The following is a 15,427-nucleotide window of genomic DNA, read 5'->3' on the forward strand; positions in this document are numbered from 1 at the left end:
CTTGTTTATATTTGTACTTGAATGTTTGTATTATAAGTTTTAAGCAAAATGGCTACCTACCTTGTTTCAGTGAATAAATAAATATTGACTAGTGTGTGAATTGTCGAATTTTAAAGTACAGAAAATTTAAAGTTGAATGCATTTAGCAATTAAAGTTATCACAGTTAAGCCAGGAAAGTCTTTGTGAATGGTCACTCGGAACTTTCGTCCATCATTTCCCCCAATGTCAGTGTAAACTTCAAAGGAACAATATTTCCGAACCAGTGAAATTTACCGAGGTATCTTAAACAGTCTTTAGAAATAAACATTTGAGATATCGACCCCGAACCGCTTGGTAGGAACTTATATCCACTTATCATTTTTTCAAAGGGAAAATTGTCACGCACTGTCGTACACAGATTCTGCGCTGTCTAAATCTGATGAAAGCAATTATTTCTTTGGGAAAGATTAAGGACCATTGCCTACGATTGGGTAGAATGAATTAGGGTGTACACTTTAGAGCAATCTGACTACGAGAGGAAACTTTGTCTCTGCTCCGTGGAAGCCTATAGATTAGTGCTTTCCTCGTGAAACAAGAAACGGACCAGTTGTCGTCGTGTAGAATGAAAGGCATGTTTAGTGCTAGGATGTGGAATCCTGGAAGAAAAACAGCGACGAGGAACAGCTTTCGGAGAGAAGGAAGAGACAGTCCGAATATTAGAGTACGGGAAAATAAAGAAAGAAGAACGAGGTCAGAGTAAAATGGCCAGGAAGTCCATTAAGAGGCAGAACCTAGAGTTTGGAAGGATGAACAAGGAGACGTTGATATACGGTCAAAGTGAATGAAGGTTATGCAATCAATCGTGGCTATTGCGCTCTTTCACCTCTCGTTATGATGATGTAATAGATCCAAATTGGGCACATCTGTTAAATTCTGCTTATATAATCTAACTTGAATTTGAATTACCGTTTTAATTTGTTCTGACTAAAGTTGTTTTTTTTTTGTCAAAGGGGGCTCGTATTGTTTATTTCTTACCAGCATTCTCGCTCAGTTCTCTGGTGAAGTTCTATTCTTCTTTCACTCCAGCCGGGCTATAATATCAAGGGAGGTCATCCTCTGGATAACGCAACCAAACCCAATTAACCACCTCTCTTTATAACAGGGCGACGTTACATAATGAATGAATCGTTATTATTCAATTACCCATTTTACACAGAAAACTTGTTAATTAGTTTTTTCTTAGATTTCTCTCAGAGCACTAATCTTTTCATGTGGTACGCACAACAACTGGTATAATTAATGTCTCCATTTTTAAAAAGTATTTTTTTCTCATTTCAGTTTAGTTTTTTAAGATATTAATGCGTATTATATTTGCATGTTTTATATGACTAATATATACTTTTCGACAGACTGATATTAGGGTTTGAGGATATTATATAAATTTCAATCATCACTTTTCTTTAATAAATCTTGTTTGCCCTGGGAATGTAAATATTTGCATTAAGTTATATGATTCCCAAACAGATCAGTATACATTTTACTGAATAGCTCTTTCTCAATTTATTAGCAACTTTACGAACTATTCCTTGCATTTAGTATCATGTCGCGACAAAATATTGATGTTAGTATTACCAAAATTACTAATGCATTGTATGATACCTCGATATTTGCGCAGAATATTTGAATGAGATGTAGCAATACGACAAAACGGTAGCGCTTTAAAAAAAATGTGAAACATTATTTAGACGGATTGAACAAATGCCTCGTCTGGTTATGCAAGGTAATGCCAATTTGCTCATTGTACTATTGCAACATTTAGAGGTGTCGACTAAATAATGAGAAACATATATTAGTGCATGGATTGAAAATTATTAAGCGGGACGTCAAACAGAAACATCACAAGAATATGTAGATAATCGACAAGAATTATTTAATCAATATTCATAAATATAGGATAGGGCTTAATAGGTCATGCAGTACGATTTAACATTTTCTGCCACATACAGATAAGACAGATTGCTACTATTAGCTTTTCAGTCTGATTCTATTACTGTGAGAATTGAAGCTATGTAAAGGTCTCAACACTTTGAAAAGTATTTTTGAAAAATGTAATCAACAACATTTATAGAGTCAGGGAGAAAGGAACACTTTGCAAATATGAATTAACAAAAGATAAGTAATTTTGGTATAAAAAATATCCACATGTATTACGTAATATGCCACATTAAAATATCGGCGAAATTGTTTTTACCCAAATATTTCTATAAATATACTTTTGTAACGTAAATGCAATAGCTACATGAAAGGGAAAATTAACTAAAGACAAGATTTAAAACTATATCAGCAGGTACGAGGGCGTACCATAAGGATATGAGCTAGCCGATCTGACAATTTCTAAGAAAATCATTTAGTATCGTTAGTGATCCTTTCTTAGGTACTGAAAGCTGACATAACTGTTCAATAGTGAACTGACTTTCGACTGTTTAATAGTGAAATTTATTACAAAATGGCCACTGGAAAGCGGAAACGTATATTTTAAGTGTATATTTCCAAACTGTAATATTGTATTATTTTCTGTATCATTATAATTTAGTCCTTATTACACGGCATAAATTACTGATGAAACAATTGGATGGGGAACTAAATGAGATGCAGAAAAGAAAGAGAGTGTGTACCACTTTCAACGTACTGATTTTAATTTAAAAAAAAGAAATGCCTACATCATATGTGTCTACTCTTATAACAGGTTGTATATGTTTTCTTTAATTGTGAATTGAGTACTATTGAAACGATCGCAATGACTTAATACAAAAAGGAATGGAGTTTTCTTTTAAACTGATATATTAAGGCTTTACACGTTGTTTATGAGTATATTTATGAAAAGATTTCACGAGTAAGGTGAAACATTGTATTGTCACGATTGGCGATAATGCAAAATGTTTCGACTTCACAAGTGACTTATTTCCTTATATCTACTTTTCTATGTATTTTGTATCTTAAAGCTTAAACTTCACTTGACAGACATTGAAACATTGTAATGTCACGATTGGCGACAATGCAAAATGTTTCGACTTCACGAGTGAATTATTTCCTTATATCTACTTTTCTATGTATTTTATATCTTAAAGCTAAACCTTCAATTTACATGCATTGTTCCATTCTGTGTTAATGCCATTAACAGCTGCATTACTACATCGATAAAGCCAAGTTTTTAAATCTAACAATAGTTTTAGGACAATGCTTTCTTACAAATTTAGATTGTAATGCTTCATATTGTAGGTTGTGTTAAATTAATGCATGTTTGCGTGCGAAAATGAACAAAGATAACGTCCAGTAACAAATTTCTTGTGCCGACGGATATAGCGAACACTGTGAACAACATTGCTGGGTATGGAGTTCTACAGAAGCATGAGTGTAGCATCATTAAGCAACATATTTTAATAATTGTAAGTTTACGCGTAAGGATTTTGCTTGCTAGTTTCCTTTATTTCTTTAATCAGACGTGAATTTGCGTGTGTTGACAGGCCTGTTGTCTCCTTTTGTAGCATATCCGGTACACTATTTTCGGTTTTCACTTAATGTCGGTTTAGCCACTTACGAATGCCAGATTTATCTAGCTTTCTCAGGCATGATTATGATTGTGATGATAAATAAAATAGCTACTTCAACCATTTGACTACTTTATGCAGTCAAATTTTTTTTTATATAGAAATGTGTACCAACAGTCGCTGAGTGCATGCAATATATGATGACACTGCATCGATGCCACAGATTATCGAATACCAATAGGTCATGCAAGTTCGCCCACTTCCTATTTGCACTATTCATTTAGAAAGCTAATTATCTAAAATACAATACATTTTGAGGGCGGAATTTCTGTTAACATAAATGTATTCTAGAGATTCAACATTGCTGATTCACAGTCCGATGCTGAGGGAGTGGACGGGGGTGGGGGGTGGGGTGGGGCGGGGGAAACAGCAGAAGAGAAGACGAAAAAATGCGAAGGAAATATAGGTTCAAATACCATGCTTTAGGGAAGAACAGTGACTGAATATTGAATTAAATATTTTGAAGATGATGGAAAAGTTCAAATTTATTAAAATATAAATACTATTTAAAAGATATATATATATATATATATATATATATATATATATATATATATATATATATATATATATATATATATATATATATATATATATATATATATATATATAAATATATATTTCTTTCAAAATAAATTTAAAAAAATAAACAGTAGAAAACATAAGTTGAATAATTTCAAACTTTTGCTATCCTTGGCAATCAAAAGTTTAAAATTATAGATTAAGTATCATCATTTATATTTAATTGAGCACAAATAAAGGATTTTATATATCACACGATGAAGCAAATATCATATGTTTAATAAAAAGCGTTATAGTTTAGGAAACACTGAAAAGAATTTCGGTAGATTGCACATTGCAGTTGTAAAGTTAAATATTGATACCATAAGTGACTTCATGAGGTGTAATCAAACGATGTAATATAAGCTAATATTCTATAGCTTAATCAACGAAGTAGGAAGAACAGCAATGTTATGAAATCTAATAATTATTATAATGAATTAAACTATAATTATCCTATACTGGATAATTGTCTGGTATAACCATTTAGTCGTTAACCATCGTATTTTGTTGTTATTGCAACTTTTTAAGTAATTTCTAGTAGTTTCGTTTGCTTATTTGTTTGCTATATGTGCAGTTCAGAAGAAGTATTTAATGAATAGTATCAACCCCTACACAATGAAACAAGTTTTGGAGGCAACAATACTATTCGTTCGAGTTCTTGGTAAAAAATTCAATTATGTACTGAAACTATCTTGTTATATGATGAAAAGATCCACAAAATAAACACATCATATCGGAATATTGTCTTGATATTATGCCGAAACGCTAATTAACAATATGTTTACTAAACATATAAGAGCCACTGTTGAAACTTTGTAGAAAATGGCAACTTCTGCTGTCAAATATCTACTTTGAAAGCTATTTTAGCATTGACATTAAAAACACGTTTCAAAACGTATTTATGTTTAAGTTCACGTTGTTATATACAAAATGATGTGAAAATTATCTAATCTCAAGAATAGATAAGAAATGTTTTATTACAGTGACCAAAAATACCCTGTTAGTAAGTCGGATTTAAATAAAATACTACAAATGACAAGTAGATGTGCAATTGACATATAAGATAGGTTAACCTCATTGAAGTAATTCAGTAGCTAACTGAAAGTAGATATAAACAAAGATTCATACCCAATTTACATCAAGGAAACATTATTCAGACAGGTATGTCATATAATAATCTTAATATTCGTTCATTTCATACAATAAACAGTACCTAAAGACAAGTGTATAAGGTTTCGATAAACCTTATAGTATTTTACACCAACGAGATTTGAAAACATGAATTGTACACCTCATCAATAACGATTACTGTGTAATGAGGAATACAATACGGAAATGAAAGCAATCGTGTACAGGGTTTCATATTGATATAAGAATAAACACATTGCGAGCGTATAAAGCACTGCCATTTAAAATGACTGCGTATCGTTCTAAAGATTTTATCTCATGATAGCAATGAAAAAGTAGAAAAATATTGCTTTCTTTTCTTATGTTTAACGTTTCTTGGTATAATGCAACATTATTCCATATGAAAGTTATAATGCAACATTATTCCATATGAAAGTAGTTCCAAACACGTGAAGTAGACTTTTTCTATCTCTTGTTGTAGTAAAACCGGATAGCAACTATTATTTTGGGAATAGTGCTTTTTTCTATATCTACTATTTCAATGCTTGAAGTTAAGAAGTTTGAATTTTAATATATCATGTCTTTATGGAGCATAAATATCCTCAGTGATATACCGATTTATAAGGGCAAGAATACATTTAAAAAAGCCACCATATTAGTTTACAAGGGTAATACATATCGTATTATGCATTAAACCTACACTACACTACCAAAGTTAGAACTGGTATATTTGAACAGAAGCCCTGACACCAATACCTTTCAAAGCAGTAGGTTAACGTGTATATTTATAATGAGTCATCATTTATCTAGTGTTCAGCATGTGAGGCAGTTACATATTTCATGCCTAGAGACAAATAATAATATCAATTTAGAAGAGCAGAGGCATCGTGTCAGCTTAAGGAGTTGCACCGAATTTATTAATAACATGTATGTTACCGTGAATATTTTGATTGAACACGGTAATAACACTTACATTTCATAAAATGATCCACTAGAATGATCACTACAGCTCCTCTAAATGGAAATATTTTTCTTTTGTACATTAATCCAATTAGAATACAATTATAGATGTAACATAAAGGAAAGCTTCTTTTGGCAATTATGACTATCGCAATACAAAAGAAAGTTATCATATTAATTTTTAAAATACAACATTACATCTTATACTACACTGTTGTCCGTTAAGTTTGAAGATACATAAATTATATAAGATTAATACAATAACTCCTATAAATTAATCATCAATTAAGTTTGGATTAGTATTGATTTATTTTGCCTACTGCTTGTGGTAGACACTTATCTTATTGATATCTTGGTTGAAAATATAACGATATGAATCGACTTGTTTTGCCATTTGATGAGGCACTAAATTATTTTCATAAAGTGTTTTATTTTATTACACTTTATAACACTTTGCATGTAAATAACAAGTCAAATTGGTATACATGAAATGTGATGCACAAGACACGTCGATATACTTTTATGATTGTTATATATAGGTTAATGATTCATTTTGCAAAATACATTCGTACTTATATTGCATAACTTTACTCTAACAATGAAGCAAATGTATTAAGGAGAGGATGATAATTGCTTATGTCTGCTACTCAATGCAAACTTTCTAGATTATGTTGATGATTAATCCTTGAAAACTAATGATGAGATAAAAACACAAATACTTCTAACAGGCACTGTGCTGAATAACGAAATAATGGTTTTTAAGACATATATATATATATATATATATATATATATATATATATATATATACATACACACAAATTGTTTTCGTTTGCATTTACTTGATCGAATAATGAATAAAATTGGTGATCACTATATCTTCATACGGTGCCCTTTTATTTGCGCTTGCCGTTAAAACACCGAACGGAGATTTAAAAAAAAAAAGAAGGAAAGATTTCACACTTTCCAAACAAATTTACACCAGGTTAGAGATGTTATCGATAAATATGTAATATAAATTTAAGTGTTTTGCGTCTTAACATCCCTGTGCTATCCCTTTAGAAAGTATCGCTCCTCCTACTTGCATCAACAATGCGGGCCAGACAATATAATCAACTTTCTTGCCAGTTTTTGTATAGGGTCTGAACTTGTTAACATCAAACCCTCTTTCTGAACCGTGCTCCATTTCTGCCTCTATGTCAAGATGCAGTGGCTTCTCTTGCATCCCCATCTTCCAACATATTTCCACACAGCCCATCAAATACCTAGAGAGCTTAGGCATGTCGTTTTCATTTATTTCCAAGCCGGTGATAAGGACGGAACGCAATAGCTAGAAATAAAACACCATTACAAAGTGAAGATAAGATCAATTTGATCATTACAGACTGTTCAATTTGATGCATCGAACAAAATTAAGACTAAACAAGAATAACTGTTATCATCCTATATAATGAAGTTTGAAGACGAAAGGGGAAATGTAAAAATAAACAAAATAAATAAAATAAAATTTCATGCATCAAATTAATTTGTACAAAGTTTTAACACCTTGGTAGGGTGATAAAGGTAGATTTCTTCCAGCCACATATACATCTGCTAGAAATTGTGAAATGATATGTTTTGGTTCTATCGTCGTTAGGTTTATTATCAACAATATTTTCTCCTTTGCAAATTATAATATCGGTGGGATTGTTTTTGTTTTTATTCTAGGTAAAATATCGTCTTAGATAACAGTTTTTGTTTAATATAATCAGTCAACTATTGCTTTTAGTCCAATGCATTCTTTCCAAAACGCACAGTTACACCAAAATATTAAACTGAATGTTAGGAATCTATAAAATATGCATCAGTGATGAGATATAAGCATCAACTGTTTACTCGTTAGTGGTGGAGGATCATTGCTTGAAAAGGTTGGATATTTAGCACAAAAGGCAATATTCTCTGGCTATTATCAGCAGATCTACAGCATAGATTAGTAAGTATAATTTGTATGACAGAAATTTCAAACATAATAAAGAATAAAGCTTACTTGTAAAGCTTGGGTTTTCATTGCATTGCTCATTGTCTTCCAGGCTGTCTTTATGTCTTTTTCTTGATCAACAGAGAGAGAAAGGTGTACAGTAGCTTGACCTCTTGAATCCTGAAACAAGCCCACGTGTTTATTTTATTACTTGAAATCAACAATGAATATACTGTGCATCTTGACTCTTTATATTTCAACGTTTGATGTGGAAGTTGTCAACCTCATACCTAATAATACGGTATGTTAAGAGCGTCAATTACGTGGATTCGAACAAACACTTATTTAAGTCGCAGCTGATACTACAAACGCTGTGCACAAACTCCTTCTTTAAAAATGCTAATAAAACATAAACACATGATACAGATAGAACACATTATCATAGGATTTGCTTTTACAAAAATATAATACCCTTGATTTGTTCGAGCAATTTACTTTTGAGAACAACGTTCCATATTCTAATTTTGAAGTCAATATAGAACATGACATTGAGCCACAAAGAAATTACACCTATACAGGCAACGGCAAGACCTCCAACTAAAAGATAACAGAAAGAGAAAATATGAGAACTGTAAGTACTCACCTAATTAATCTTGTTATCGCATAGATGTATTCTTGTTTTCATTTGTTTTGATGATATTGATAATATACACTTTTAATTAATAGATTTTACTTTCTTTTTTCTGCTATAAAATGTGTATCTTTCTTGTCTTTGCTACATGACTGACCATATATTGCATGTTACCTGATTACAGCCATTTTTCCTGCCTAGAATTCAAGAATCGGTACGAAATACAGCATGCATAGTTTGTCTGGACTTAAAGATTTTCCGACCGTCAACCATTTCAGTTTGACTATGTTGTTGCATGATGGTAAATATTGTTTTCCTTCGTCTTGAACTTTAGAAGAGAATGAGATGCAGTGAATCAATGTCTTGGCTTGTGTGAATACGTCTTGCTTTTCTTAATCAATATATATATATTGTCACGAAATTGTGTAGGAGTTATATCAATATGTATATGTTGTCAAAAACGTACTCAGGTTTCGTTGCCGCGTAAAGCGGCACCCGAGGGTGGTATATTTTTTCGGCTTAGTTATTTCGAAATCCTGAGCGAAACTCAGACACCTGCACGTGCAAATTGCCTACAGCGGGAAACCTAAGTACCTAGCTGCGCATATCTGTCACAGCTAGTGTACATATAGAGCAAATTCTCTATAACCAAATCACATAACGTCAAGTCTTGTCAGGAAGCTTACCCCTTTACGGAAGCAAATCTCCAGCTGTAGAGATAATGAAATTTCCTTTATTACTATTCGTTTATATGACTGAATTATTTTCATACTTTAGATGTTTTAGAACCTTAATTAATGTTTCAAAAAGACTTGTATCTGCAAACATATTCCTTGAATGCAGTAGCTAATGAGCAGGAAACATATTTATTCTAAATTCTACGGAGAGTCAATACCTCGGTTATACAACGCCATATTAGATATATTTTTGTCTGGTTCGATTTAGCTATTTGTTGTAACTGAACAGACAAATTGATATTTAATTTTATACGCTGTTTGCATTAAACGATTAATGTAATGGGTAACGAATTCATGTGCGTGCATGCGCTACATATATCACTGCAGAAGTACTTAACCGTGTCATATGTACTACACGGTTTAGTTATCATTTTAGCTGCCTAAAAGCCATGCCTTGTATATGGTTTAATGTGGAGTCACGAGCTGTAGAGCTGCTTTATACATGCCTGCCATGCCTTATACATCGTTTGATCTGGATCTGGAGTGACAGAACTCTGTGGGGTTTCGTGTGACGTATACCCTGTGTTTTGGTGACGTTGGATCGGAAGAGTGGACTGGTTTTCTCGATGCGAGGAACCAGGTCGTCGCGACCATCGGTTCTGTGATGTGAGGGATCCTTCAGCAGACTGAGAGGAGCGGACCATGCGTGGGTACTGCTCTGGCCATTTACTAGAGCGCGTCGAACCGGAGTTAACATCTTGGTCGTCAAATGGGCGCCACGATAGTTATAGTGTTCCATGCTATTTCCACAGCTGCATTTCATAATTTCATTCACTCCAATTGTTATATCGTTATGTGAACGATCGATTGGTTCATAATTTCATTCATTCCTATCGCTACATCGTTATATGAACGATCGATAGGTTCGTAATTTCATTCATTCCTATTGCTATATCGTTATGTGAACGATCGATGGGTTCATTTCATTCATTCCTATTCCTATTTCGATATCGGTTTACGATCGATAGGTTCATAATCACACGTATTGCTATATCGTTATGTGAACGATCGATAGGTCATAATTTCATTCATTCCTATTGCTATATCATTATGTGAACGGTCGATAGGTTCTTCATTCAATTCATCCCTATCGTTATGTGAACGATAGATAGGTTCGTAATTTACACTGCTTTTCAATATTTTTCTATGAACGATACGTTTAAATTTACCTGCTTTTCTAAATCGTTATTTGAACGACACATTCAAGACTTTTTATATTGGGGTGTAGGGCATTTTTATTTTGTTGATCGGTGATAGGATTTCAAGTTTGTTTTGAAATTCCATTCGTTAAATTAATGGTTGAGTTTTTCTCTCGTTGAGTTATTTGTTGATGATAGTTCCATGTTAGGAACTTTATAATTTTCCTTATATTTTTGTTTATAATGGTGTCAGATTTGTTTATATTTAAATTGCGTTTATAAATATCTTGTAAACGCAGTTGCTTTTGGAGTCTTCCCTAATCCAGTCCCGACCCGGCTTCATCCTGTGACATTATACTGTATTTGTGTATGTAACTTTGTATCTATAAGCTGCCTTCTCTCGGTATGAATATTTGTATCTGTAAGTTGCACACCCATTCAAGGCGTATGAATGAATCTGTTTATTGCAGACTCCATACTTTTTTGGGGTTTGAAGGTTTCATCTATAAATTGCACACTCCATAATTGCTTTGGGCATGAATGTTTGTTTATATAAATTGCACTTTCCTATCTTTTTTGTGGAATGAATGCGTGTTTCTATAAGCTGCACTCCAAACACATTCTTTCGGTATGAATATTTATACCTGTAAATTGAATTCTCCTCTCCGTATTTTCTTTGGGAATGAGTACTTTGTATCTATAAATTGCACACTCAATATTTTCTTTGGGTATGAATAGTCGTATCTATAAATTGCACAATCCATACTTTCTTTCGGTACGAATGTTGGTACCTATAAGTTGCATACCCAATGCATATTTTGGGTATTAATGGTTTTATCTATAAATGACACACCTAATACTTTCTTTGGGGTTCAATGTTTGTTTCAATAACTCAATGTCTGTGAGATTGCATTATATAATATGACCGAACTAATGTAGAGTGATGTTTATTGTACCTTAGACAGAATTGGTTCACATAGTTTTATTATGTCTTACGTTACATAAAATGACATAATAGCGCTTCATATCCAAGGAATATGATTATACGGAGACGCGTAAAGAAAAAGCAGCGAAAAAGATAATCCAGAATATTTATATAATGACAATACAGAATATAAAATGATAAGAACCTGGTTTAAATCCTGGCGACCATTACTTTTGTTGTGTGATTCCTGACAGTCAGTGGCTGTCTGCAAAGTAAATCAAATGTGTAAGGATTATTATTCTGTCAACTGAGCGTCATCTATCCTATGGATATACATAAACATTAATGAAGTTCACCGTTTCTTCAACATTTGTGGTTATATAAATGTGTTTTCTGTTAGGATTTCATAAGTACTTCTAAGTGCTCTGACATATAAGTACAAGTAATGAAACTGATATGCAGGTAAATATGTTCCACTCCTAAGATAATCTCATTCGAGCCGATGACTATATTGCCCAAAGAGTACTCTACTCGTTATGGAGTTGAAACAAGAGTTAACATTAGAAGGTATTGCTTAACGAAATAAAGATTCCACCAAATGCGCATGATGATATGACTTTGGAGACTCCGTCAGGCACAAATTAAAATTATTCCTTCCCCGTTATTATCGGTATTGCTTATATATTTCTTGAATACAATTAAATCAAGAACAGGAGTATGTGCACTTGCATTAAACACGTCTATATCAGGCACGACTCAATCTGTATTCATTCTGGGTTTTTTTCCTTCTCTTTACGGGATATTATGAGTATCAACAATATATCAAAATAAAACGGATACGAACTATTAGAACCTAGAGAAGTAACAATATTTTAAAATTATTTCAATATATATTTGAATCTGATATATAGGTAAACATACATTTATGATTTACCTTTGACAATATATTATAAAATGGTTATAGAGCGAACGCTACTTTCCTACGAAGAACTTTGTATTGTGTAACATTCGGAAGAAATTCTTCGCAATTTTATTGAGACCAATATTTCGCAGGATGTATATGGATATGGAAAATATTTAAATGTATTTCTCAATTAAATGTAAACATAAAAGTTTGAATTTAGAACAAGCAAATGTAATTTTCTCAAAATCCAACCATACTTTAAAACTCCAAATATTTTCGTAGTCCTCTGTCTCCATCGGTTCCACTGGAATTTGCTGTTGCTGCTGCAATTATTGTAAAGTACAACGATGACGCTAAGAAGTCAAGAGTCATTTAAAATGAAGTATATTCGTACTCTATTATTAAACCATGACATATGTAATATTCAATAGGTCACCATTTTTATCATCCCGACATCAACACTTATAATATCATATCTGTATCAATTTAAAGTCGGCACATATGCGTATATTTATTAATCTATGGCATCATTAATAACATCCAAAAAATAAATTATCAGTTTTGTGCCGTTATGAATAAATTAATTTAGGTATGGTAATAAATGGCGACATATTTTCTTCCTTGCAATCGATCGAAGAAGGATTTTACCGCTTTTATCAGCATTTTTGAATGTTTCTCATACAACCGCTGTTTGGGGAATGTTTGATGATTCACGTGTCCATAAATGGAGAATATCAACGCTTTCGTAGTAGATATAAGAAAATATTTCAAAAGTGAAGTGGAAACATTTTATTGTCATGAGTGGCAAAGCCAACAGTAAAAATACACAACAACGATGTTTTACGAATTTAGCTCTTGTATATAATGATTCAGATTGTTTGGTTTATAAAGGTAATAACTGATGCAATACGAAAATGAGAATATTTGTACTTTCGATTCCGCATATATTGCACGAAATAATATAGTGAATGTTATTGCGGTGGAGCTATCTTACTGTAGCAACATGAAATATGATGCCCTATCTAATAAACTATTGTCTGGTTTAGTAACAGACACAGGACCAAATTTTGAGAGCCACTAATTTCCTTTTTGCAATAAACACATGCCTAATGACAATATCGCCATCGTTTTCAAATCTCATCAGAGGGTTAAGTTATTTAAGTACGGAAATCATTAGGAACAAACAAGTGTGCTTAAGCGTACAGCTTTCACACACACACATATAGATACATAAAAACATACATACATACATGTTTCACACACACACACACACACACACACACACACACACACATATATATATATATATATATATATATATATATATATATATATATATATATATATATATATATATATATATATATATATATATATATATATATATATATAATGACCTTGGGACTGCGTTATATCCATCCGACAAAACAAGTTCATATTTTCTCATACAAATGCAGTAACCTTTTTATTATATGCTCATCTTTCTTATTCTACCTAAGGCTTAATTATAGAAACAAAATACACTACAAGAAACAAAGTAACTGAATATATGCCGTATCCGAAACTAAATATACATCCGCACATTTATTATTAAACAACAACAATATCATCAATGCGCACATAACTCCGTCTAAACAAATTTGAACTTAGTCACGCGCTAGACATAAGTTTCGAAAAGAAATGACGTTTCGGTCTCCAAAAATTGAAATTTGGAGTCATATTATGAAATATATGACTCCAAATTTCAGTTTTTGGAGACCGAAACGCACATTGCATCAACTTTTCTATTTAATCTGGAATGAATAGATTTTAGTATCTTTTTCGATTTCACGAAATTTCGTGATTATGGACTGGACTCATCTGTACTAATACTACATGAAATACATCAGATTGAATATTTTGAATCATAATGTGGAAAAATATGAAGTCTTTGAATTCAAATTATCAAAAGGACGCAACGGAATTTAATGTTTATTTCATCTTGAGTGCAGTATGAAGGACTTCGAATATAGTCGAAATTACAGTACACTATCAAAATGTGTAATCAAGCTTGAGAACCCATGATATAGCCCATGTAAATCGGATTTACAGAACTAAGAATGTACATTTTGAGGAATTCACAATGTAAAACTCTAAGTATATTTTTTCACATTCTTTTTGCCAGCTATAGGAAACAGTTTATGCCTTGTAACTTGCACGTTATTTGTAGGTACCCAATAATTTTATTAAATCTGGCGTCTATCGCCCAACTAAATCCAAAACATTGTATCAAACAAGTTAACGCGGAATGTAGCCAAGAAGTTGGTATGTGGCAATACACGATTCATCTGCTTTACTTCATTCAGAAACAAATTTATTCAACAAAACGAAAAGCGCCCACTACATAATTCTACAAATCAAAATTGCTGGCGTCTGCGTCCATTGCTTGTTCATAACATAAAGTAATTCCTTTAAGAGTGCAATGTGAAGTGTGTGCATGAGTTCAATATCGTAAAATACTGCACGATTCTGACGACGTAAAGTTAACAGAGAACAAATGGGCATTATATATATATATATATATATATATATATATATATATATATATATATATATATATATATATATATATATATTCGTTTGATCATTTGCAGTGCATTGCAGCAAGGATGTTATTTACTTAGTTATGCATTTAATCGCTGTCAGCTCGTTAAACTTATGCTACATCTTAAGCACCTTCGTATTGTCATGTCCGAATACAACTTTTCTTTCATTCCCCAAACTGGTATTGATTCCATTGTACGTGCGATGCTCGTTTAAATATTTTTATACAGAAAACTTAACATCCTTAATGCATTTGATTCAAACATTATAAAAGAGCACAATCTATGCTGTACTCATAACATTGTACTATA

General features: G+C 32.2%; 1 protein-coding gene across 14 annotated transcripts in view; it reads right to left on the reverse strand.

The window, feature by feature from the left end:
* Positions 1-4,372: 4,372 nt before the first annotated feature.
* Positions 4,373-15,427, reverse strand: part of LOC149797516 (uncharacterized) — a 45,967-nt gene continuing 34,912 nt past the window's right edge. For 13 of the 14 annotated variants that reach the window (XM_089962372.1, XM_089962369.1, XM_089962359.1 and 10 more), the window contains 4 exons: positions 12,791-12,856; positions 11,835-11,894; positions 8,267-8,377; positions 4,373-7,570 (listed from right to left, as the gene is read on the reverse strand). In XM_089962372.1, coding sequence (XP_089818498.1) covers positions 7,277-7,570; positions 8,267-8,377; positions 11,835-11,894; positions 12,791-12,856 — 531 coding nt within the window. In that variant the 3' untranslated portion in view covers positions 4,373-7,276. The remainder of the gene's footprint in view (positions 7,571-8,266; positions 8,378-11,834; positions 11,895-12,790; positions 12,857-15,427) is intronic. The other variant, XM_089962365.1, reaches the window with a different exon arrangement.

The sequence above is a fragment of the Sinohyriopsis cumingii genome, chromosome 6 (genome assembly GCF_028554795.1).
Source record: "Sinohyriopsis cumingii isolate HCF-2022 chromosome 6, ASM2855479v2, whole genome shotgun sequence".
Classification (NCBI taxonomy): Eukaryota; Metazoa; Mollusca; class Bivalvia; order Unionida; family Unionidae; genus Sinohyriopsis; species Sinohyriopsis cumingii.